Consider the following 26775-nt stretch of genomic DNA (forward strand, 5'->3'; position numbering starts at 1 on the left):
CACCATCAACACCATCATCAGCACCATCACCACCACCATCATCACCACACCACCATCACCACCACCATCATCACCATCATCACCACCATCATCATCACCACCATCACCACCACCATCATCACCATCACCACCACCATCATCACCATCACCACCATCACCACCATCATCATTATCACCATCATCACCACCACCATCATCACCATCACCACCATCACCACCATCATCATTATCACCATCATCACCATCATCATTATCACCATCATCACCACCACCACCATCATCACCATCACCACCATCACCACCATCATCATCACCACCGCCACCATCACCACCATCATCATTGTCCCCTGCCGTGATCAATCCACTGCTGGATGAATAGGCCGCCAGGTGGATTTATCTCAACCCCTCTGCTTCTGTATCTCTCATCATCGTAGTCGTCATGTGACGTCATCATCGTCGTCATCGTGATCATCGTCGTCATCATCATTATCGTTGTCATCATCATCGTTGTCATCATCGTCGTTATCGTGATCATCATCACCATCGTTGTCATCATCGTCATCATCATCGTCATCATCGTTGTCATCATCGTCATCATCATCGTTGTCATTGTCATCATCATCATCATCGTCGTCATCATCGTCGTCATCATCATCGTCGTCGTCGTCAACATCATCATCATCATCATCGTCATGGGACGTCATTGTGATCACGCCTGGCGCGCGTAAGCCACCTCGGTGCCGTTTCGGTTCGCAGCGGACACAGCGGCGGTGATACACGCGCAGGGGCCGCCACGGTGGCTAGGAGATGTTAACTACCTCGCCTGGTGTACAGGAGGTCGTGGGTTCGATCCCGACACCTGACGATGCCTGCTGCAGTATATTTGGAGTCTACGTTTCTCTCTCTCTGTGATGAGATGTTAACTACATCGCCGAGTATACAGGAGGTCGTGGGTTCGATCCCGACACCTGACGATGCCTGCTGCAGTATATTTGGAGTCTGTGTCTCTCTCTCTCTGTGATGAGATGTTAACTACCTCGCCTGGTATACAGGAAGTCGTGGGTTCGATCCAGATCCCTGACGATGCCTGCCGCAGTATATTTGGAGTCTGTGTCTCTCTCTCTCTGTGATGAGATGTTAACTACCTCGCCTGGTCTACAGGAGGTCGTGGGTTCGATCCAGATCCCTGACAATGCCTGCTGCTGTATATTTGGAGTCTGCGTTTCTCTCTCTCTGTGATGAGATGTTAACTACCTCGCCTGGTCTACCGGAGGTCGTGGATTCGATCCCGACCCCGAACGATGCCTGCTGCAGTATATTGGAGTCTACGTCTCTCTCTCCGTCCCTGTGATGAGATGTTAACTACCTCGCCTGGTCTACAGGAGGTCGTGGATTTCATCCCGACCCCTGACGATGCCTGCTGCAATATATTTGGAGTCAGCGTCTCTCTCTCTCTTTCTCCCTGGCTACCGCTCGCCTTGGAGGGTTCCCTGCACGAGCCGTCTCTCGCCGACGAGTGCAGCGACGAGTTCTACAAGTCGCCAGAAGGTTTCTGCTGCGTACTCTGCCGTGCAGGTAAAGCAAACGGCTGGGTGGGGTGGGGGGGAGGCAGCATCGAGACACAAACCCCTGCACCTGCTGCTGCGGTGACCAGGTGCCCAGGAGGTCCGTGGGTTCGATCCCGACCCTGAACGCCTGCCTGCTCTTCTGCATATTTGGAGTTTGCGTGTCTTTCTATCTCTATGGTTGTTATTGTTTGACTTGCATCCCACTGGGATTTTTGCACACAGCGTTGATGTACGGTGCTTTTTTTGGAAGACTTTGCTGTTTTTTCCTGGATTTTTCTGTTTGCGCATAGTCACTTTAAAATGTTTCTTGTTCATGTTTTTGTTTGTTGCGGTTGCACCCGATTCAAGAGCCGAATGGCTCACAGGGCTATACCTAATAAATGAAACTGAAATGAAATGAAACTCTCTCGCTCGCCATTTCTCTCCACTTCTCTCTGCCTTGTGCCGATATGCTCAGGTAGTGAACAACATAGTAGTGTATAGCATAGTGGAAAGCATGGTGTATAGTGTAGTGCATCGTGTAGTGTGTAGTATACAGTATAGTGTATAGAGTAATGTATAGTAGCGTAGATTATAGCGGAGTGTATAGTTGTGTAGTGCATAGCGTAGTGTATAGTGGTGTAGTGTAGTGTATCATAACAATCCATGGGCAGATAGGTCGTAGGTGTCCACTGCACATTTAGAATCAACATTGCGCGTATTTCGCTGCTGCTATTAATGTCCATCATTTGTGATGGGCAGGTCGCTTTTGAAAAGTGTTATTTGAAAAAAACTTTTTTTTAAACACGCTTTAATGAAATTATACAGTACTCTTAATGGAAGAACTCCACGACTCTAGGAAGTGGCCCCGAAGCTTGCCATAACGTAAGGGACCGTGGTCATTTAGAGCCAAAGTCCGTTTACCGTGGACAATTAGAGCCAAGCCGAAACATAACACATAAAAAATAATGTTTAAAAATATGTTCTTTTTTACTTTTTATGATAGAATATAGTATTGTCATCAGTATGACATAAGTATACCAAGTTTACACATTTGGAAGTGGGTACAAATTTAGTTGCAAGATTTGAGGATACAACAACAGACAGAGTGAGTTAATAGAAAGCGTGTTAAAAGAGCTACGCAGCAGCTCAGTGTGGCCTTGCACCTGGTAAAAAAAAAAGTTGAGTGAGTATAAGTCTCGATGAGTATGGGTCTCATAATAGAGACTTTTGGGTCAGATCGCGTAAGTATAAATGTGTCGCAACCCTCCACCACCTGACACGGCCAATCAGTAAAATGAATATGAATATCCACGACATTTAGAATTGTGGATTCACGCTTCAGACACACCGGTGGGCTGAAGAAGTAACTAATTGGCGTTTTGTTAATGTGACACATTTTTTACTGAATGGCCATGCCGGGTGGTGGACGGTTGCGACACATTTATACTTACGCGATCAAACCCAAAAGCCTTTATTATGAGCTAGCCTTCTGCCCGTCCAAGGACGGGTGTATTTCAGTAAATCGGAATCGAAAAGCAGACCGCGACGTGATATATATTGCATTAATTCGCGTGCAATTTTTAAGGCCGCGGTGACACAAACTTACTTAATTTGAAGGTTATAATCCCTTGTTCATCATGACGTCCTTTTTACTTCTATGTCTCAATAGCGTTACGGAGATCACGTGACGTGAGGGTTCTGCCTTTGTAGTGAGGGTTGTAAATTGACGCTGAGGAGGGGGGGAGGAGGTGCATCTCCCCCCTATATGGAGTGACGTCACCCGCTAATTAATATTAATGGAGGGGGGGGTGTCCATTTGGAAGACATCACCTCTTCATGATTATTAATGTGGGGGGCTGTTCGACGTGGAGTGACGTCACCCGCTCATGATTATTATGAGTGGGGGGGGGGGGTGCTACATGTGAAGTGACGTCACCTGCTCATAATTATTAATGAGGGGGGGTCCATGTGGAGGGCGTCACCTGTTAATCAGTATTAATGAGGGGGGCTGGCCGACGTGGAGTGACGTCACGTGCGGGACACAGACATTCTTGAAGTAAATAATACTGGTCGCGTAAGCCTACGTGTTAAACTGAGTAATGGGTCTCTATGGGTCTATGTGGGTTTTTGTGGGGGTCTGGATGGTTCTATGTGGGTCTCTGTGAGTCTGTACGAAAGTGCTTTTAGAGCATTTGTCTGTTGCTATAAATGTCCACCTAAAGATATCAGTCACTTCTTTGAGCTATCATTTGTCATGGTCAGGTCGCTGCTGATAAAAGAGTGACATAGCGCAGTGGGGCCTTATCTGGTTGAAATAAAGATAAACTATCTATAACCGTAATTACCCGTATAGGCCGGCAGGTGTCACCCTGTCATTACACATGCAAACTACATATTATTTTGATTTGAAGCTTTCGTGACTGCAGGAATCCATACTCTTTGGGTCTTTCGGTAAAGTCACGTAGATATATAAAAAAAATCACGACGTTTCGATCGCAACACAAGCAATCGTCTTCAGGTGAAAAAATACAGCAGACGAACTGCTGAGACTGGAGACATATAGCGAGAGAACTACTGCAGCAAGAGGTTATATAGGTTTAGTTTTATTTACGTTTGCCACCAAGTTACAGCCCCGCTCATGTGGAAAGGAACCAAACTCAGTTTTGTTTTGTCCCAATGACCTCACGATGACAATCAGGGCACAAGTGATTGTTGCCGAATTAAATGAGGATTTTAGCCGACCTATTTATTGTACTGCTATAACAGAATCACACTCGGACATGCATCGACCGCTTCTCTGCACGTCGGGTCTCACTCAACCAACTTTCTGTCGCGTGTCTGTAAACAACTCCAATTGCTCGCTTACACCCGCCCCATTCCCTCCCCATTTTCTCCCTCCCTCCCTACTCCCTCCCTACTCCCTCCCATCCTCGCTCCTCCTCCTGTTCCTCCTTTTTTCCGATCAGTCTCAGGTTTTTCACCATCGTGAGCACCCTTCAGTCACCATTTCCCCTATTGCGTTTTTGTTGTTTTGCTCATGAGTGTCCATAGCCTTGGACGTGAGTGCACCGAATGAAATCGATGTGCCCGTAATGAAAACAAGTGTGCGGTATACATGTAAATAACGAGCTTCAGCCAGGAGGGGGAGGCCCAGCGCAGTCCTTCACAACCAACTCTCCACTGTCCAGTACGGAGCACACAGCTCCCTCTGCCGCCCACTGCTCCAAGAAGGTTCGGGCATCCCCGTTGAGCTTAGAGTGGCAGAACTCCCCAGCCACACCCTGGCGGAGGAGCAGGGCCCCAAGGATGCTGCGGGCGTTTGGTGACCGGCTGCCGTCCACCGCCACCTTCCTCGCCCTGCAGATCGCCAGCTTGGCGGAGCCAGTGCCAGATAAAGCTAGTGTGGGGCCTGTAGCATATGTTATGAAGGGGCCCTACATTTTAAAAACATAAATATTAAAACACATAAATGTTTAACTTGCATAGTAAAGTAATTGAATTTTTTCATTTGCTATATAGCCAGATAATATGACAAATCGCTAACCTTAAACACCCAGTCGTTCATAAAAATTAAAGGCAGTATAGTACTATAGTAAGTGCAGAATCACTGAATCGGAAATGATAGCTTGAAAGCATTTAGCATGGGGCCCTTGAAAGTGCGGTGCCCGTAGCATATTTAGCTACTTTTGCTGCTAGGATAATCCGGCACTGGGCGTAGCTCATCGGGGCATTCACAAGGCCTTCCTGGTGCATGTGAGATCCCCCTGTCTCCCCTCTGGCCAAAGACGAGTGCTGTGAGGGAGAAGTGCAGACAACTTCAGCAAGATATTTTGCAGGGGCTTGGAAGAGCGAATCCAGAGCCTTTGCCCTGGGTGTACTACAGGTGTGTGCGACCATTTCCACCTGCTCGCCGCATAGGAAATACTGAGGGTCAGTGTCGGTGAACTTCGCTAGGAAAGGCGTTGGTGGTGATGGTGCCATGGGCCAGGCTCCAACTGAAGTCCCTCTGGCACTTGTAGGACGGCTTGGAGTAGAAACTCCTCCAAGGAGGTTTCTCTTGGCCATCAAAGGGGGAGGGTCACTCTCCAGGCGTGGTCCTTGTGGGTCCTCCGCGTGTCTTGGTGGTGGAACTGGACCATGAACTAGTACGGTTTTTTTCTGTTCGGCTTTGTCAAAGTGAACCTCATGAAGGTCCTGTAGGCGGCACCAAGCAGTGCTCCACGTGATGTTCTTGGTCTGCTATGGAAATTGGGTTGGGTCCCACCTTCCGACCAGCATCCCACAGCACTTTCCCCAGTTCGTTTTTGCAGTGAGCCCATGGTGAGGAGGATGTCATCGGCATATGGTTTGAGCACCACTCTGAGGCTCGGCTCGTGGAGGACGAGGCCACTCAGCTTCTGCCTGAGAAGGCACAGAAAGGGCTCCACAACGAGGGTGTACAATTGCCCCTACATGGGACACCCCCTGTCGAACACCCTTTTGATCAGGCACTGGGCTTCAGCGAGAAGCAGGCAGACCAAACCAATGAATCCGACACCGACTCCAAAAGCCCTGAGCGTTCCCAGCAGATACCCACGGTCAACCCTGTCGAACGCCTCCTCCTGGTCGAGAGAGAGGAGCACGAGTGGGAGCCCCATCCTCTCGGAGAGGGCGATGAAGTGCCTTACAAGGAAGACGCCATCGTGGATGGTTCTTCCCGGGACCGCGCAAGCCTGGTCACTCTCCACCCCTGAGCCAGCACCGACTTGAATTTTGGGGACAGCGCTTTGGCCAGGAGTTTACAATCCGTACACTGGTCGACAATTCTTCAGATGCCTCCAGGTCGTCCTTGTTAGGGAGCAAGGTGAGCACCGTCCTCCTCCACGACTGAGGCGCGGCTCCTGTGGCCACTGCCTATTCAAGAACTGCTCCGTAGTCCTCGTGCAGCGTTGGCCAAAATTATGAGCCCGTCGATGCCCAGACATTAATTTTTTTCCAAGGGACTTTGCGTCTAGGTCACTCGCTGTGAAACCTTGCTCCTGAAGCTCATTCGCTGCTTCCCCGAGCGCGAGGCGTCCGTCCCGACTGGCAGAGGCGATCGTTTGCTCTTGCTGTAGAGGGGGGGGGGGAGATAATGGCTGCGCTGTCTGACAAGGCACAAGATGCAACAAAAATGTGTTGAAGATTATAGCGAAATCACACCATAGAAACCAAGGCCGTCGCCATGAAGTCAATATTGGGGGGGACCAAATCTTCCAGGGTGTCTGGGGGTCCCAACCCAGAAAAATATCTAAATTTGAAAACTAATTCACTAACACATAGGATGGACTTTGTATATATTTTTTACAATAATGTCTAATAGTGTATTGTATTACATTGCTCTGTTTTTACTTTTTTACATTTTCTTGTTTTGTTGTATGTAATGGCAGAGATGAGGGATTATTAAAGTACAGCCATAACCACAATCATATGAACAGAAATCTATGCATTGATTTATATGAAGACAAGTCCAGATATTGTGGCCAAGGTTTAGCAAATTGTTATTTTTATTTACATAGCATAGCAATTATATTTTTTATAGCAATATGTTGGTGGGGGGGACATTTTGAGCATATTTGAATATTTATTGGGGGGGATGCGTCCCCCCCAATATATATTACAATTACGGCCTTGATAGAAACACGCACCACACAACGCAGCAGCGAAAGACAGTGCAGCAGAGGGCAAGGTGGGACAGGTCGGAGTGTTCCGGCCAGGCCACCACGCTCTGCTCTTCGCAAAGGAAAAATAACACGCCAAAATATGACCAAATAAACACAAAACACAGCACCACAAATAACGAAAGAGTACATCGAGGGAAGCACCTTCACTTTATAAAAAATGTGAAACACAAAAAGAACGAGAAAATAACCACTGGGAAATGTGAAGTTTTCACGCTTTTGCAGAACTCCGAAAAAACGTGACCACCCTCCTGTTCCTCCTACTAATCCTCCTGCTCCTCCTCCTCATCCTCCTCCTCATCCTCCTCATCCTCCTCCTGCTCCTCATCCTGCTCCTCCTCCTCATCCTCCTCCTCATCCTCATCCTCCTCCTGCTCCTCATCATCCTGCTCCTCCTCATTCTCCTCCTCATCCTCCTCATCCTGCTCCTCATCCTCATCCTCCTTTTCATCCTCATCCTCCTCCTCCTCCTCATCCTCCTCATCCTGCTCCTCCTCATCCTGCTCCTCATCCTCCTCATCCTCCTCCTCATCCTCATCCTCCTCATCCTCCTCCTCATCCTCCTCCTCCTCATCCTGCTCATCCTGCTCCTCCTCCTCCCCCCTCGTCCTCCTCATCCTCCTCCTCCTCATCCTCCTCCTCATCCTCCTCCTCATCCTCCTCATCCTCCTCATCTTCCTCATCCTCCTCCTCATCCTGCTCCTCCTCCTCCCCCTCGTCTGCTGCTGCCGCTGATGCCGATGATGATGTTGCTGCTGATGATGATGGGGTTGTGGATCTCAATAGTCGTTAGTGACTCCTCTTCCTCCAGGGACGTACAAGGTCATGGACTGCATCAGCGGTGGAGGGAATGGCGTGTGCGATCTGTGCCCCAAGGGCTCATTCATGAGCAGAGACAACAGCGAGGAGATTTGCATGCCATGTAGCAGCTGCGGACCAGGTATAGAGATGACTGCACAGAAAGTAGGCTGTTGCCGGATCTGAATATGTGTGTGTGTGTGTGTGCAGTAATTAGATGTTTGCTTAAAATGTATCATCATTATTATTTTCCGTGTGGTCGGACTAATCTGCACATTCTGGTTTCACCGCACGTGCAACTATAACAACAAAACTCATCAAGGATTTGACAAAAAAAGCGAGCGAGACTGATCAATTGCGATTGCACATTCTTACGAGTCCAGTCCATCACTATAAACAAAAAAGTAATATTTAAAAATTCTTTTTTTTAAACACGCTTTAATGAAATGTACCGTACGAGTAATGGCAGAACTCCACGACTCCAGGAAGTGGCCCCGAGGTTTGTCAGAACGTAAGGGACTGTGGCCAATTACAGCCAACGTGAGTTGAGCGTGGACAATTAGACCCAAGCCAAAACATAACATATAAAAAAGATTGCTTAAAAATATATATATTGTTATTTTTCATGATGGAATATAGTATTGTCATCAGTATGACATTGGTAAGTGGGTTAAAATTGAGTTACAAGATTAGAGGATACGACAACAGGCATAGTTGAGGATACAACAGACAGAGTGAGTTAAATAAAAGCGTGTATTAAATAAAAAAACTATTTCTTTTATTTAACCAGGTATAAAGCCCACTGAGCTACATAGCGACCGGGCCATCACAAATCATATCAGCTCAACGAATTGGCTGATACCATTATCACGTCCGGACATTTGTAGCAGCAGCCAAATACTCCAAACGGGTGACGTTGATTCTAAATGTGGGGGGAAATAAAACTGGAGGACCCGGATAAAAATACACGCAGTGACCACCACGGGGAGAGAGAAAAGCAGGCTCCCAATACACAGCATCAGGCATCGTCAGGTTCAAGATCGGACCCACGATCTCTTGCATATGAAGCGAGGTAGTTAACATTTCATAGTCACCGTGGCACCTCGCAAAATCCACACTGATCAGTGATCTCTTTGTAATAGCACCGTTTTAAATCAGTGGTAAAACTGGCTCAGACTCAAGGATAAAACCCCTAACATCTGCCAGTGCAGACCATGTTCTCCTATAACGCGGTTCCAGTAGGAGTAGTAATTGAGTTCCTGAAGAACACCGCGCTATGAAAAAAAATCGAGTTAGAATAAACAACAAATAATGTGGGGGTATGAAGCACAATCCACGTAACGCAGTGCCTGGACGAAGACTGAGGAAGGCGCTTGCAGAGGGTAGCTGCGTCTACTAGGAGTATCCAGCAGTATCCCAGTGCCTCGTGCAATGGTGACGATGCTGCTGCCGCTACGCCGAGGCGGCTGCGTTGCTACTCGCGTGTTCCTTACTCGCGTTAACAGTGACGAGGTGCTGTCTGCGTCTCTCTGTCTTCAGACGAGGAGGCGGTCGTGAACTGCTCCATGGCTCAGGACACCGAGTGTTGGTGCAGGGAAGGGCTTAAGAGAGACGCCGATGACTCACAGCGCTGTGTTCCCGACGACTCACGGACCGGTGTCCATCAAGGGTATAAGACAGGTTAGGCCGTACAAACTAAAAACCATTAAACATGTTTTTCTTTTACTTCAACAGGCGTAAAGCCCAACTACTCACGGCCGGATTATGGTTCTTGTAGGATCTAGGCATACTGTTTGGTTCTTTCGGTAAAGTCATGTAGGTATAAAATAAATTAAATCACGACGTTTTGATTGCAACACAAGCAATCAACATCAGGTGGGAAAACCACAGCAAGAAAATAATAATAAATAATTATCAGATGATGATTGCTTGTGCTGTAATCGAAACGTCATGATTTAATTTATTTTATTTTATACCTACGTGACTTTACCGAAAGAACCAAAGAGTATCCAAATATACAGCAGCAGGCATCTTCAGGGGTCGGGATCGTATGCCTCTGATCTTCGCAGCTGATAGTTTCTCAGTGATGCCATCACCTTTACTCCCCTCTATACTGCCTGATGAAGCTGGTGGTTGTTGTTGTTGTAATCAGCCAGCGAAACATCACAGTAACTCCAATTGTAAATGCTGTTGTGGGTTTAACTCTCCAACACACAACAACCGGTTTTAGTGCCGAAATACTAATTGGCCACGTTTTGTGTTATCTGACACTGACGCTTCACTCACTGGCTGTGTCGGGTGATGGTGGCGGGTTTAACGACGACGCAACTCGTGTTCTGCCACAACGCAGTCGTTTTCATGATGCCAATTGGATATATAACGTGATGAATGTATATTAGGGAAATATATTTTTAGTTATAACCCGGATGCAAACTGGATATACGCGATTGAGTGAACAGAACTACGACGTCGCAGGGTAAGTAGGAATGAGCAGTTTGTAACAGCAGCCTCGGCATAGCATCATCATAATCATCATTGTCACACGAGGCATTGGGATGCTGCTGGATGCTTCTAGACGCTGCTACCCTACATGTGCCTTGGTCTTTGTTCAGGCCCTTAGTTTTGCATAGTCTCGCGAGTTATCAAGGACTGCACTTTATATATTCTATATAACTAGCGGGAAGTACCCGGCGTTGCCCGAGTCTTACAAATATTTCAAAACTACTCTTAAAAATCTAACAGCAGTGCGTACTGACTGTGGTGGTACCTGCTATGATTACGGAAGTGCATACTGTGGTGGTACCTGCTATGATTACAGCAGTGCATACTGTGGTGGTACCTGCTTTCACTGCAGCAATGCATACTGTGGTGGTACCTGCTATGATTACAGCAGTGCATACTTACTGCGGTGGTACCTGCTATGATTACAGCAGTGCAGACCGACTGTGGTGGTACCTGCTATCACTACAATAGTACATGCTGACTCTATAGTAGTATTTATGGACTCTATAGCACAAAGTACTCACCTGACAGAGTGGCGTGGTGAGGCCTAGTCCTGTGCAGAGCCTCTGGCCTCGCCTAGATTGTCCAGCCGGCCGAGGTGGCACCTTGGCAGGCTGGGGCTGGGCTGCTACCCCTGACCCCCCCCCCCCCGCCAGGCACGATGTCCCCGGCCGCCCTGCAGTAATATCTACAGGTCTGTAGTGGTAGCATCTAGCGACTGTATAGTAGTAATAACTGCACGCATCGGGGTGGGGCGGACATGAGACAGTGACGAATTTACCTGAGCATTTAGTGTATTTTTATAGCATTTTTAACGCGAATGAAAATGTCCCCCTCACTCCCACTGGAGGAGTGCGATTTGGCATGGGCCGTCCTCCCCACCAAAGGCACGTGAGTTGGTATGGTCGTGCACGCGTCATAAATAAATATGTAAGAAAGTGCACAGAAATCGCACTAAATCGCTAATTAAACTAATTTAAAGTTGACGGATGGGAAAAAGGAATAGTGCTTGCTCACCGTGGGGCTTACGGCGTTGTACCTCGCTATTTTTTTTTTACGTAAACCCCACCGTTGGAGTGGCAAGCGGGTGACCACACACAAACCCCGCCACAAACAAACACCGCCACACACTCACACACAAACCCCACCAGAAATCCACACACAACTTTTGACTTTTATATATATAGATATTGGGGTGGGTATGTTCTTCAGGAACACAACTACTCTACTGCGTGTTATAGGAGAATACGGACTGCACATTGTCTCCAAACGTCTGCACGTGATGATGATGATGAAGTTTACACCTGTGAATTGCACTGACTTCCCTCTGAATGTGAAAGTTGAATGTTTTGGTTTTCTCGTATAATCTTTAATTTTTTTATCTTCTTTTATTCAACACGCACAGCTGCCATTGGATTGGCGTTCGCCTTCGTAAGCATACTCGTGCTGAAATTAGGAGTGATCGTCTTCAAGGGACGAGACTTGCCCACATTAAGACGCACGTACCAGCACGGTAAGCGCAACGCTCCGTCCTAAAAGATGTAAAGCAAAACAGCGGTCCTTTTGGTTTACGACGCCATCGATTAACGATATTTAGAGCCGCCTCCCATCGGGGGGGTCCACGTTGTTTCTCATTAACGGTACATTTTCGATCAATGACTCGCGTGCGTGTGTGTTTTACGACATCACGTGGACACGCCGATTTCGGCCAATCAGAGCTGCTCCTGAGTGGACTCCCATACATGTCAACCCCTTATGAGTGCCCCTACCTTACCACAGACCAATTCAGACCATATTGGTCACCCCGTGCCCCTTATAAATCTCAACGTCCATACTACAGTCCCATCACAAGGGAGAAACACAAACAAATAGGCAAAAATAGCATTTGCCCGTATTGAAACGGCTGTATGCCGTATGGACCTAAAAACTCAATTTCCCTGTACAAGAATATAGCTGTGGTAATGGGCAAAACCTGCATGGGTTGTATTATTATTACGTCCAAACCCACTGCTTCACGGATGTGTTGCAGTTTCTCATTCTACGGCGACCACCCTTCATTGTGTCGTTGCATTGGTCCTCCTCTCTCTCTAGTCAAGATGTCAGGATGCTTTCCTGACTAGGGGTGCCACGGTGTCTAGGAGATGTTAACTACCTCGCCTGGTATACAGGAAGTCGTGCGTTCGATCCCGACCCTGATGCCTGTTGCTGTATATTTGGAGTTTGCGTCTCTTCTCTCTCCTCGTGGTGGTCATAATGGTCGCGTGGATTTTTCTCCGGGTCCTCCGGTTTGTTCCCTCCACATTTAAAATCAATGTCATGGCGTTCAGAGAGTGTTTGGCTGCTGCTATACATTTCCACACGACGATGATAATGATATAATCCACTTCGTTGAGCTCTCATTTGTGTGCTTTAAAAAAATACGCTCAGTGGAGCCTTTCCTGCTAAAAAAAAAAAGTATTTATGGCGACAATTTTTATAGACTAGTGTAAACTGCTCTTATTTGACAAACAAATAATACATAAAGTAGAATAGAGAGTGGTATTCCTTAATATATCAATAATATAGATTTACTTTTCACACCGATGGTTGTGCAGTATACATTTGCAATGGGTAACTGAGCATGATCTGTTTAGGTACTGTACCACGTTATGATCCACCATCCCATCTGTAACAGTAGTACCAGCAGGGGCGGTTTCTTCATTAGGGCGATTGGGCGACGCACCACCAATGTAATTCAACCACAGAGTCACGCTAGCCGTCACTGTGCCTCTGGATATAGTCCAATCAGCGTCATGTCACGTTCTGTGGAGTACCGCCTCTTTTTGGGCGATTTCACTCTGGCTGAGAATCGCCCCGAGTGGCCCCATAGACTTACATTCAAAGATGTTTTTTTTCGAACGGGGGGCACTGCAATGCATTCTCTATGGCTTCCAGGAGGGCTCGCACTAACGTGCTTACGTCATCATACGTAAGCACGTTTCATCCAACAATATTATTTGTCGCCACCTAGTGGAATCTTTAATAAAAGAAACTTGAGTGGATTGTATTAATAGTGAGTATAGAAACAAACAAGATGTATTGTAAGAGTCACTTTATTTTTCATTAATATTAAAGAAGTGAAGTTGCCTTTACATGCTTAAGCTGTTAATTTATCCATTGCATGGGTGGACCTTATCCTTATCAATCATCCAGACATTTGCCCCCCCTGAGAGATTTTGCAGGAGCCGCCACTGAGTACCAGTACTAAAAGTAGTACCTACTACGACTAGTAGTAGTAAAATCTACTACTACCTGTAGTAGTACTTGTCGTAATAGTAGGTACTGTACCACGTTATGACCCACTATCCCATCTCTAAAAGCAGTACCTAGTTCTAGTAGCAGAACCTTAACGTTACGATCCACCGTCCATCTCTTTGCTTCGATTAAAGTACTTTCGATCTTACATTCTGTTTTTTTAAGGAAACGCATCCTGGACGTAAAACCGAGGTACGCCTATACTCTATTAAGTTGAAATAAGACACGATGCTTTGTTTGGTATCTGATAGCAGCAGAAGCATTGTCATCTCACTCTCACGTCTTAATTCCACAGGCGCTGCAATCGAAGGGTACCGAATTGTTCCTTCCCAAATTCTGGAAATGCAAACAGATGGATTTCAGGTAAACTCACCACTGGAAACACTCGCACTCTCAATACTCTTCAGGCTTGGACACATATGAATGTATGTACGTTGAACTTGCTTCACACCGTAAGTAGCCAACTGTGCAAATTTGTGGGTCTCTATGGGTCTGGGTGTCTCTGTGTATGTATGTTGAACTTTTTTCGCACCATACGTAGCCAACCATGCTAATCAGGAGGAAGGATACAGTCCGTGTTCTCCTAAAACGCGCGGTAGAGTAGTTGCTTTCCTGAAGAACACTGTGTGATGGAAAAAAAACACGTAATAATACATCATAAATAATACAGAGGTGAGTATGAAGCACAGTCCGTGATAACGCGCGAGACAATGCGTAACGCAGGGCCTGAACAAAGACCGAGGCACATGTAGCATAGCAGCGTCGAGAAGCATCCAGCGGCATCCCAATGCCTCATGCGATGACGACGATGCTAAGCCGGAGGTAGCCGTATTACACCCACCACTCATTCCCCACCAGCCCTGTAACGTAGCAGTTCTGTTCGCTAAATCGTGTCATAGATCGAATTCGCGTTGTGAAAAAAACAACTCCTATGGGGCATTACAGGAGATCACGCACCGCCTCACCACCGGGGTCCAATTCCACCGTGGTTACATTGCATGCATCTCGCGTTGCTCCACCGCAGGTGGAGATTGGGAGCGAGGTGGTGAATCTCACCTGCGACAGCAGCGAGAACATCAAGGCATCAATCCGGGTGGATCCCTCGCACCTCCTACAGCACCTCAATAACTTCAATATGATCCCGGCCAACGTCTATGAAGAGGCGAAAGACAGGAGTGGCAGGGAGTGCGTGGAGCTCATACTGAGCCACTTCACCAGCCAGGGGGAAGTGGGCTGTGAGAAACTCTGGGAGGTTCTCTACTACTTCAGGAACAACTACGTGCAGCTGCGGAAAAAGGTCCACAGCAGCGGTACGACGGCCCTCAATGTTACCCGTCCCAGGGGGATGGCAAACTTGTGGCTCTGGGAGCCGCATGCTGGTGGCTCTGTGACTGTGCCCCACCCCGTGCGTGGGGAGCGGTAGTGTAGCGGTAAGCGCGCTGCGCTATGAACCTGGCGACCCGGGTTCGATTCCCGCTCACGGCTAACACCAGTGACGATTATCTGAACCGGTCCTGGGCCTCCCCTAGGTCGACTCAGCCTTAAATGAGTACCTGGTGCGGTGTGTAAACATCGCCACTGGGGAGACAAAGGCGGTCGGGCGTGGTGCTGGCCACCCACCCCCTCGTGTACCGTTCCGGCCTTCATAGGTGCTCGCTAACAGCACTTGCCCCTACAGTCTGTTAAGGCTATACGGGGGATCTTTGTGCCCCACCCCCCCTTGTGACTCTTTAACTCCTCCACGACCCCTTTCGACTCTTTGGCTCCTCCCCCCCTCTTTGTGGCTCCGTGGCTGCCCCACTCTGACAATGCACAAATGGTGAAAACACCCCTACCTCCACCGTCGTCGTGCTGCTGTTCAACCCCCCGCAATGGTGCTACAAATGGTGATGATGTCTTAAATTAGCGAATAACCACTCCCACGCGTGACGTGTTTGCGGCAAAATACGTGCAAACAAAACGTGCTCTCTGCCAATGTCTTTGTGGCTGTTTACCTTTTTGTCTGAGAACTGGCGGTGCAGCGACAAGGCCGCAGAGAAGGCTGCCGTATCCTGGTGTTGTCGGCCAATCGGTTTCAAAGACAACACACGCACAGTGATCCCTTACCGACCGCGAGGTTTTAGTATCCGCGGATGCACCTGTTTACATACCTGTCAAACCCTTATCAGTGCCCTACCTTATCACAGAACAATTCAGACTGTATTGGTCACCCCGTGCCCCTCTCAGCATTCATCCTACAAAGTCCCATCTCAAGGGAGAAACAGAGACAAACACATTTTGTTGCCCATATTGAAACAGCTGTACGCCGTATGGACTTTAAAACTCAATTTCCCTGTACAAGAATATGGGCTCAACCGTATGGGTTGACACGGTATGTTTTTACTAACCGCGCTACCGTGAACATCTCGGCCTGAGTGATATGCGAATCGCGAGAGTCGCGGCTTTACTATTCCCAGGTGCGGGCGGTTTCCCCGCTCTTCCGTTCCCTCCGCAGTGCCGCCGTACACTTTCGGTTGATTCTCGCGGCCCCTTCGCGCCCAGCCCGTTCCAAGTTCTGCCAGCCTGTCTCCGTGCGCTTTCGCTGGAGCGCTCTCGGTTCGCCGTTATCGACCGATTCTCCAGCCTCCGCTTCAATCTCTTCCATTTTCTCCTCTCGAGAACCCCGAAAGGGTTGCCGCAATGACCTTCCACTCTACTCCCAGTGCTGTCCTTCAGGCCCTCACCCAGGGCGTCCGGCCTGAGCTTGGAAATGCAGCGGCGATGACAACACCTTGGCCTTCTTGCCGAGGAGTCTGGCTTCCATCCTGACCACGAGGAAGGCTTTTGTTGGGGGGGGGGGGGGGGTCCAGGCCTGCGTCTCGTGGGGGAGGGAGGGGGGGTGTTATAACGTGGCCCTTTCCCCTTTTTCCCCAAGGGCCCAGTCGTCCAGAGGGCTTCCCGTGTTCTGAGAGTGGTCCGCTTAATTGTTGCCGTGGGGTGCATCAGTTGTCTTGAGTCTCCAGGGGTAGGAGAGATCCGTATTACGCAGCTTACCTTGTTGTGATGTCATCCCAAGTCCAGTGGGAGCGAATACATGTGTGGTTAATGCGGACTTGATTCCTCGCCAAAAGGTATCATACCTTTGGGTGTTTGAACACCTTAACATCTCCTGGTGTATTTCCCAACAGGGCAAAGAACACCGATTAAAATGTTTTCACAACTGTAAGAGACATTGTTGGCTAGGTCCATCTCACGCGGGAAATTGAGCCGCCCAGAATCTGAATTGACACCCGTGACTGTGATTGCCACCCACAGGCGTGGCGGTGCGCTCTGTCCATAGCAAGCAGGCTGACTTGAAGGCGTGGATCGGAAAGAACCCAGGGCACCTTCTCGAGCTGCTGATGAGGCAAGGACGGATCACCACCGAGCTCCTCACCAGGGCCAGGGGCGAGCGAGACGGGTATGAGTGTGCTGCTCGCATCCTCGACTACTTCGTGGAGAGAGGCAATGACGACTGCCTCAAGCTGCTGCTCACTCTGCAGGACGTGGGGCCGGTGTATCCCGACGTCGAGCGGTGGCTGAGATCCCTCGGTAAGAGAGGGAAAGTGACGCATTCAGAAAGAATGACGAACAAAAAACTAAGAGTAGGTTTCGATTTAAAGCTTTCGTGACTGCAGGGATTCATCTTCTTTGTTCTTTCGGTAAAGTCATGTAGAATGGAAATAATAAAATAATAAAAATAAAACATAATAAAATACATTTCTCACGACGTTTCGGCCACAACGCAAGCAGCCGTCCTCAGGTGAAGAACAGGTCAGTCGAGAAGACAGAGTCTGAATGACTCCCGTGACTATGAATGACTCTGTCTTCTCGACATACCTGTTCTTCACCTGAGGACGGCTGCTTGCGTTGTGGCCGAAACGTCGTGAGAATGATTTTATTATATTTTATTTTTATTATTTTATTATTTCCATTCTACGTGACTTTACCGAAAGAACCAAGAAGACTAAGAGTAGGCTTTACTATCCCCCTTTTCTGGTGATTAAACTGTAAACTATGTTTTATCTTATTTTATGAGACATAGGCCCTCCTGAGCTACGTCGCTCTTTTTCAGTTAGATCGCGTACCTATAAATGTGTCGTTAAACCCTCGACCACCTGACACACTCAATTAGAAAGATTTGTCACGAAAACAACATGCCAATTCGTTACTAGTCGGTAAAGTCATGTAGTTAGAAATAAAATAAAATAAAACAAATCACGACGTTTCGATTGCAACACAAGCAATCACCCACTTCAGCAATTTTTAACTTGAACCATTCGGATAGCTACGTAGAAGCGAATAATCAAATAATACATTATTTAAATGCATGCCTACAACGGGCAGCATACTTAAATAGGGATTACCGTTGGTAGGGCTATTTTAATAAACACAATAGGCAGGAAGGACAAGTTCAAAGGGCTCGCATAATGCACATGCATAATGTACGTTGCCTCAATAATCCCCCCACATTGTGCAAGAGCGCAGAAGGGTGGTCAACACATCCACGCCTCTATATAAGGAACGAAACAGTAAGACTTCTCCACAAATCTGGCTGTCGCCTGATGAAGCTAGTTGTAATTACTGGAGAAACGTCGTACTCAGTTTGTAAATATTGTGACTTGGCTCTCCAACACACAGGTGTGCTGTGCTAGTGACGAATTGGCATGTTCTGTTTACTTGACAACCCTTACTAGTTGGCTGTGTCGGGTGGTGGCAGGTTTTAACGACACATTTATATTTTTATGCGATCTAACCCAAAAAACTCTATTATGGATGATATTGGTCGCGAAAGCCTACGTGTTAAATTACAATGAGTATGCATTGCCTGTTGGGTTATTAATATGGTAATCAACGCACATTATGCATGCGCATTGTGCTTGTACCTCCTGGTGGCGGGTTTGATGACACATTTATATTTACGTGATCTAACCAAAAAAAAACCTATATTAAGGTCAATTTACATACCTACACAGAGACCCACATACACACAGACCCACAGAGACCCACAGATTTGCACGGTTGGCTACATACGGTGCGAAAGACTTTCAACATACATACACACTACTACGCACTACACTACTTTACAATACACTACTATACACTACACTTTACACAGCCTCCGATTAGTATAGTTGGCTACGTACAAAGGAAGTTCAACATACCCACACCCACTCACTACTGTACACTATACACTACACTACTATCCATTACGCAATACACTACACGATTATACACTACACTATACACTACTATGATGTACACTACTTGAGCATATTGAGACTACAAAACAGAGAGAGGAAAGTAGAAACAACAAAATACGAAATGTGCAGTGGACCACCTTCGACTACGGTGATATCTGCCCCATGGATTGTGATTGATGATGAATATGGAAAAGGGTTGAGCAATGCTGTCGCTTTGACTACGTGTCATTAGTCATGTCATTCAGAAAATGACCACCACCCTTGCCCCCTGTCTTTCAGAATTTCTCAAAGAGATCTCCAACACATTCATCGTGTGCCTGAACCGGCACTCCGACCACGTGCTTCACGATAGAATCCGCCTCAACAAGACGACGCTGATTAGAGCTCTAGCGAAAGGGCCAAATATGCTGATCGCACAACTTCACACCCGGGGCTTTCTCACCAATAACCACAGACAGGTGGGCATGTTTTGTTTTCTTCTTCGTATTTTTTCCACCTCGAGCGTGTTAAAACTGCTTTCCTTGTACGTGGAATTATCCAGGGTTGTTGGGGGTTTCTGTCGAATGTCTCTGAAAAGTCCTCCTTTTTACACGCTTTGATTTAACTCACTCTGTCTGTTATATCCTCAACTCTGTCCGTTGTCGTATCCTCAAATCTTGTAACTCAATTTTAACCCACTTTCCAATGTCGTATCGACTGCAAACTTGGTATACGTATGTCATACTGATGACAATACTATATTATATCAGTAAAAATAAAAAAATAATATTTTTAAGCAATGTTTTTTTATATCTTATGTTTTGGCTTGGGTCTAATTGTCCACGCTCAACTGACGTTGGCTGTAAATTACCACGGTCCCTTATGTTGTGGCAAGCTTCGGGGCCACTTCCTGGAGTCGTGGAGTTCTGCCATTACTCGTATGGTACATTTCATTAAAGCGTTTTTTTATGAAAGTATTTTTTAATATTACTTATTTAAACCCACATTTCAGTCAAATGCACAAAGTAGATAGGTTTGCTTGATCGTTGAAAAGGCATAATATTAAACCCATCAGTCTTCCAGCTTAAACAATTTCCCGTTCTGATGATGTTAAGTGTAAATCATTGGTCATCCATGTTTTTCTTCCGGTTCCATTCCGATGACGTATTAATATGTGAGAGAGGAGTTTGGAACCATTTACTCTCCCCATGCAATTCCCTCATTAGTAGAGAGCACTAATGCGGATTATTATGAGTGTTTTAACAGTGGCATAAAGATGGACAATAATTCAATCTGGAATACTGCGAGATTTAGAATGTATTAACTATGCCCCCACGCATCGACAATTACAGAACACCGAGCTCTACCGACTCCTAGAAACTCCTCAAAACTCGAACAACACACGGCTACACAGCGCCCCCGTATGTTGGCAACAACAGAGCGCCGTGGTAATACATAAAACACGATGACCGTTCGTACCAACTCTCACGCACGCTCCGCCCTTCAGTGATGCAATGGGGCAACATAAATCCAGGGTACACACGGGATCTGCCATCAAGGCCATGCATAGCCTCAAAGATTCCCAGGACCCGACAGTGGTTGTCTTGGTTTGCATTTATAACTGCGCTCTTGATATATCCACTCAAAAGGCGGTGGTGTCTCGACTGGTTGGAATCCTCCAACCGCAACGTTGAACAGCTCAGCTGCAGTCGTGGTCACGAAGTTTACGTCGTCGGTAGCGCTCTTGAGAGACTCCACGTGGCGACAGTCTTGGGACTTGGCCGGCGCCTCCAACCGCAATGTCGAACACTTCAATGCGGCCGCAGTCTCAGTCCCGCAGCCTTCCACCTGGCAGTCGTCGCTGGTCTTCTCCGGGAGTCTCTTGGTCGTGGTGGGCGTCGATCGTCGCCTCTCTGTACCCCGGTGGCGCCCCACTTGAATCCACAAATTTAGCCCCGCCCTCATGACCTCTCTCTCTCTGCCCTTCCTAGTAGCTAATTAGCTGCCTTTTGCTGGATGGGAGACATTCGTCTCTCGCATCTCGGCTCCTGTCAATCAACTTGGCATGTGCAACAACCTTCAATGGGAACCTCGAAAATTAGTTATACTAAAGCCGATTTTTCTTGTTGGCAACACCTGGCCACAAACCATGCATAGCCCCGTCGAACACCCCCCTCACCCCCATCACCTAACCTGTTCCGACTGGACAATTTGTGTCCTGCCGCCAATTAAGGCCAGACCGAGTGACACCGTCGCTTCCGGAGGTGGAGGTTGCCGGGGGATTCACCTCCCTGACCACTCACCCACCCCCTTACCTTATGTTACTTTAGCCACCTCAGCATGACAGCGCTCACCCACACCATTACATGCGTCACATAGCGCCCCTGAATACCGAGTACAACCGCAGCTGGGTTTATCGCCCCCATGCGCCCCCCAACCGCCTGCCGTTTTGTCATTCCCATCGTAGAGTGCAACGTTTGAGTCTGGCTTCATTACTCCTTTCTCCTCCCCATCTCTCTCTCCTTTCCCTCTCTCGACAGATGCTGATAAGCATGGACTCTACTGAGGCCACGGTGCAACTGCTGGACTTTGTCCTGAGCAAGGATCAGTGGAGTGCCAAGGCTTTCTGGGAGCTCCTGTGGGAGCTGAAGAATTCGTACCCTCAACTCGGGGACACCTTCGATGGCTTCCTGAGGAACCAGGCGTAGAGTAAGGTGGCGGGCTGATGAATGTTGCCAGCTTGGGACACTGGCCGATTGTTCATGGCAGCAGTCGCTGAAGTGGAAATTTCGCGCTTTTAAAATATGGTGGAAAAACAACACTGGCAGCCGTCCTCAGGTGAAGAACATGTCTGTCGGAAAGACAGCGTCCGACAGCCCTGTTCTTCACCTGAGGACGGCTGCTTGCGTTGTGGACGAAACGTCGTGAGATTTATTTTATTATGTTTTATTTTTATTATTTTATTATTTCCCTTCTACGTGACTTTACCGAAAGAACCAAGAAGATGGTGGAATATTATTATTATTATAAAAAAATATATTTGGAATTTGACCACGTCAACATTTTGTTCAAGCGTTTAAACTTTACAAGAAAATAAGGGGTTTAGGAACTTATTTTGCAATGAGAGACTTCTAAAACGTGGCAATTTCTTGGGATGACGTTTGACTCTCCTCCTCCAAAGCAGGAGCAACGTCCAGTGTTGGGGCAGCTGCTGTTAGCAAGTAGCATATGTGAAGGCTGGTACGGCACACAAGAGAGGGTGAGTGGCCAACACCACGCCTAGCCGCATTTATCTCTTCAGCGGCTATGTTTATACACACCGCACCAGGTACTTATTTTGAGGCTGAGTCGACCTAGAGGAAGCCGACCTAGGGGAAGACCGGTTCTGATAATCGTCACTGGTGTTAGCCACGAGCGGGAATCGAATTCGGGTCACCAGGTTCGTGTGCTAATTGCTACCCTACTGCTCCCTATCCAGCAGCCCAACGCAACTTCCTTTGCTTTCCCTATCCCAAGCACTTATCCTCACCCTCCTCTGCCCCCCTCTTCCTCTCTCTCTCTCCCCTTTCACCCCCCCCCCCCCCACATTCCCTCTCTTCTCCAATCTCTGCCTATCCCTTAATTCTAACCAAAATCCCTCTGCTCACCTTCTCCTAATCACAATCCCTCTGCTCCCCTTATCCTAACCACAATCCCTCCCCTTCCTCATAACCACAATTCCTCCGCTCTCTACTCCTTAACCACAATCCCTCCACTCACCCCCTTCTAACCACAATCACTCCACTCACCCCCTTCTGCATTTCCATTTGTTTTTTTGAGTGAAAACTCGCCCCCACTAAAGAGGGCATCGTATTACTTTACAGTATACATTTATATTCTTGGTTCTTTCGGTAAAGTCACGTAGAAGGGAAATAATAAAATAATTAAAATAAAACAATACAATTCTCACGACGATATGGCCACAACGCAAGCAGCCGTCCTCAGGTGAAGAACAGAGCTGTCGAAAAGACAGCATCCTAATGAACACTGCTAAGCTTGGCAGTGTATTTTAAGCTGGGTGGGAGGAGCAGAGAGCCTTGACTAAGGAGTTTACATATCAACAGAGGAATTTAGCATGTTGATGACAAATGCAGATATGGGGTTAGTCACTCCTTGTGGAATGTGTAGGCGGTGGGGGGGTCTCAAAGTCATATTATGCTAGTGTATTATGTATGATTAGCAGTAATAAAGGAAGGGAATTTTTCATAATTCCAAAGAACTGCAAATACCCTACTACCATACAATAAACCGATGTGAAAAACTAATTTTAATTACATCAATATAATCAATGTACTCAATATACTCTCCAATAAGCTGAGCTATTAACATTAAGTAACTGGGTATACACTACACTATATAATGACTTATTATACCTTCCAATCTAAACTACACTGTATAATATCGTATACACAGCACCAATATAAGCTCTAACATTATGCATTATATTCGTATGTCTCCAACTAAACTTTTTTCTACATCACACAACTATACACCGTACTATACACTACCATAGACAAACCCCAACATTGAATTAAATACTGCGTTACTATACACTACCCTATACCTTAGACTATACATTGTAATATTACACTATGTATTATTCTACAAACCCTACTGTATACCACACGGATGTATATTCACTAAACAATTACGATACTATATATTACCTTATACATTATATTAAACATTACACTGTTATGCAATTTATTATTATACAATCTGCAATACACCATACCATTGACAGTCGAGTGAAAGGTACTAAGAGGAAGCAAAGACATGTAATGGGGGAGTGGTAGCAGGAAACTTGCAGCAGAGCAAAGACACCGATCCGTGAGGAGAAAACAAAGGATATATAGTCAATGCCAGCGAATGGAATGCAGTCTGAAAGTCACCGTAAACGTGAACACAATCAATCAAGACCCGAAATGGTTTATCACATCCTTCCAATGATTGCTGAGCCAGAATCCATCTTCTTGGTTGAAATTGTCTCTGTGTTTGTATATGTGGAAGGCCTCATGAACGAATCTCTCATGGTAGCCGGATGGCTTGCAGAGAACCTCTGTCTTGGAGAAGTCAATGTCATGTGAGCCCACTAAATTATAACAATTATCTGCCACGGCTGAGGTGTTGGTCCTACCGTGTTTCAGGTCTGCTTTGTATTCACGGATGCAGTCCGAGACATGTCGTTTGCTTTCTCCATTGTAACTGCTACCACAGAGGCAACTTAGTTTGTAGACGCCAGGGTACTGTATGTCTGGAATCATATTTTACAGACGGGACCAGATCACGGATTTTGTGTACTGTGTTGAATCGGACCTGGATCTTGTGTTTATTCAGGATTTTGTAGATATTTTTTGTCACCCCCCGCAATGTAGGGTAAGGTGATGGTTTTGAATGGCTCCTCAAGAGGATCCTTCTTCATGGTTGGAGTGATGGCTTTGCAGATTGTGTAGTTGGAGTAACCATTAGCCTTGAGAGCTTGGTGTACGTGTTTGAGTTCCCTGGCAATGTGTTCCTGGTTGGAGATGCATTGGGCTCTATGGTGTAGAGTCTTGATGAGAGAATTCTTCTGGGATGGATGGTGGTGGGAATCTGGTTTTAGGTAAGCATCCGTATGGGTAGCTTTCCTGTAGACAGTGGCTCATTGAACCATCAGGTCTCTTTTTTATTAGGACATCCAAAAAAGGTAGCTTGTCATCTTTTTCGACTTCCATGGTAAATCTGATGGCTGGGTGTATGGAATTGATGTGGTAGAGGAATTGGTCTCGAGCAGGCCGGCCATGTGGCCAGATGACAAAAGTGTCATCCACGTACCTCTTCCATAAGGTCGGGCGTAGAGTGGCAGTCTGGATGATGGCATCAGTCTCAAATTTCTCCATGAAAACGTTGGCTAAACCGGAGATAGGGGGAGCCCATTGGGGTGCCCTCAGTTTGTGTGTAGAAAGTTCCATTCCAGGTGAAGCATGTATTGGTTAAGCAGTGTCTCACCAGGGGGGGGGGGGTACCTCAGTGTTCAGTCCTTGATGAACCAAGTCTTCAATGATTGCGATGGTGTCAAGTACAGAAACTTTGGTGAATAAGGAAACAACATCAAAACTGACAAACAGCTCGTCTGGGGACAGATTTTGTAGGTAGGAGGACAGGGAAATACCCTTGATTGTCGATACCAGGTGAGTAGAAGATAGTCCTCCTACCTACAAAATCAAGACATGGAAAAAATATAAAAATAAGGGGACATGCTCTAAGAAAGTGAAAAGGAATCTTGCAAAGTTTCCTAAACTGGTCATTGCTCAGAGCCAATCTGAGGGCCGGTGGATGAGAGTTCCAGATCTTAGATGCCACACTGGAGAAGGCCCCTACTACTGCCCAGCGTAGAATGACAAACTATAGGGCCTGGCCTTAGGAGCACAAGGTGTGTATCTACCAGACGTCTGGGGGGTGCCAGACTAGACTGCAGGGACTGAGGTCCAAGGCCGTTTTGATTGTTGTAAGTCAGAACAGCTAACTTAAATTGTATGCGATAGCTGACTTGGTAGCCAGCGCTGATGATGGAGGATTGGTTGTATCTGCTCGAAACGGCTGACACATCTAAGCATGTGGGCCAGCCGCATTCTGCACCAGCTGCAGTTTCCGAACCAGTCCACGAGGCAGCTCAGCATACCAAGCATTTCCGTAATCCAGACGCTTTGATGCAAAGACGTGAACCAGTGTTTTGAGATCACTAGTAGATAAGAGGGGTCACAGCCCTCGGAGCACTCTTCGGTTATTTGGCCACAGCTGCAACCTGAGGGTGCATGGTGAAGCTAAGATCGAACAGTGCACCTAGGTTGTGCACCACTGTCACAGGAAGAGGGCGTACTCCATCAATTAGTGGAGGCTCAAGCTCCCTCTGTCCCATCTTCAGCCGACTCTCTGACCCTACAATAATCAGCTCTGCCTAGTCAGGATTCAGCTTTAGCCAGTTCTGCTGATACCATGCAGCTACCTCTACATGTAACCCGTGCCTCTGGATGATAGCTCCCAGCGGCCTAACATAGATGTTGAATTAAAGGGGAGATAAGACTGACCCCCTGCAGGATGCCATAAAGGGAGAGGGTCCAGTAGGGAATACGTCGGGACCCCAGGCAACCTGCTGGGTCCTGCTCTGCAGAAAAGATCCAATCCACTTCAAGGTGGTGCCTTCGATTCCTTCCAGGTCCCGTAGGCGCCGCAATAAAACCCCACGATCGATTGTATCAAATACCGCTGACAGGTCCAACATGACAAGGGCTGAAATACAGCCCCTGGTCATCGCCACGAGGGGATCGTCTGGCATGCAAACCAAGGTGGACTCAGTTCAGCGATGGGCCCTGAAACCTGATTGAGTGACACCAAAGAAGCACTCGGCCTCAAGACACATCTCCAACTGGGAGGAGGCCACCCTTTCTATAATCTTCCCTAAAAATTGAAAAAAGGAAAGATTGGAGATTGGGCTAAAGTTAGCCAGGATATCAACACCCAGTCCCATTTTATTTAGGAGTGGTCGCACTAACGCCTTTTCAGGGGTCCCGAGAACACTCCTTCTGAAAGGGAATAGTTGACCAATTCGGTCAACCGTCGGGATCGCCAGCTCAAATGCCTCCTTAAGAACCCAGGAGGGACAGGGATCTGAATCACAAGTGGTCCATTTCATCCCCGCAGTGGGCTGGATGA

General features: G+C 47.2%; 2 protein-coding genes across 2 annotated transcripts; both read left to right on the forward strand.

Annotated features, from left to right (window-relative positions):
- LOC144733189 (uncharacterized) lies at positions 1-15266 on the forward strand. Its single transcript, XM_078614982.1, has 6 exons — positions 1-1575; positions 8061-8189; positions 9587-9727; positions 11955-12062; positions 14139-14206; positions 14868-15266. Exons 1-6 carry the CDS (start codon positions 1302-1304, stop codon positions 15264-15266), a joined length of 1119 nt encoding a protein of 372 aa, XP_078471108.1. The 5' UTR covers positions 1-1301.
- Positions 15267-17084: 1818 nt separating this feature from the next.
- LOC144732955 (uncharacterized) lies at positions 17085-21845 on the forward strand. Its single transcript, XM_078614618.1, has 3 exons — positions 17085-17413; positions 19345-19523; positions 21585-21845. The coding sequence occupies exons 1-3, from the start codon at positions 17224-17226 to the stop codon at positions 21750-21752; spliced, it is 537 nt and encodes a 178-aa protein (XP_078470744.1). The 5' UTR covers positions 17085-17223; the 3' UTR covers positions 21753-21845.
- Positions 21846-26775: the final 4930 nt, after the last annotated feature.

This window comes from Lampetra planeri, chromosome 45, assembly GCF_965212315.1.
Source record: "Lampetra planeri chromosome 45, kcLamPlan1.2.h2, whole genome shotgun sequence".
NCBI lineage: Eukaryota > Metazoa > Chordata > Hyperoartia > Petromyzontiformes > Petromyzontidae > Lampetra > Lampetra planeri.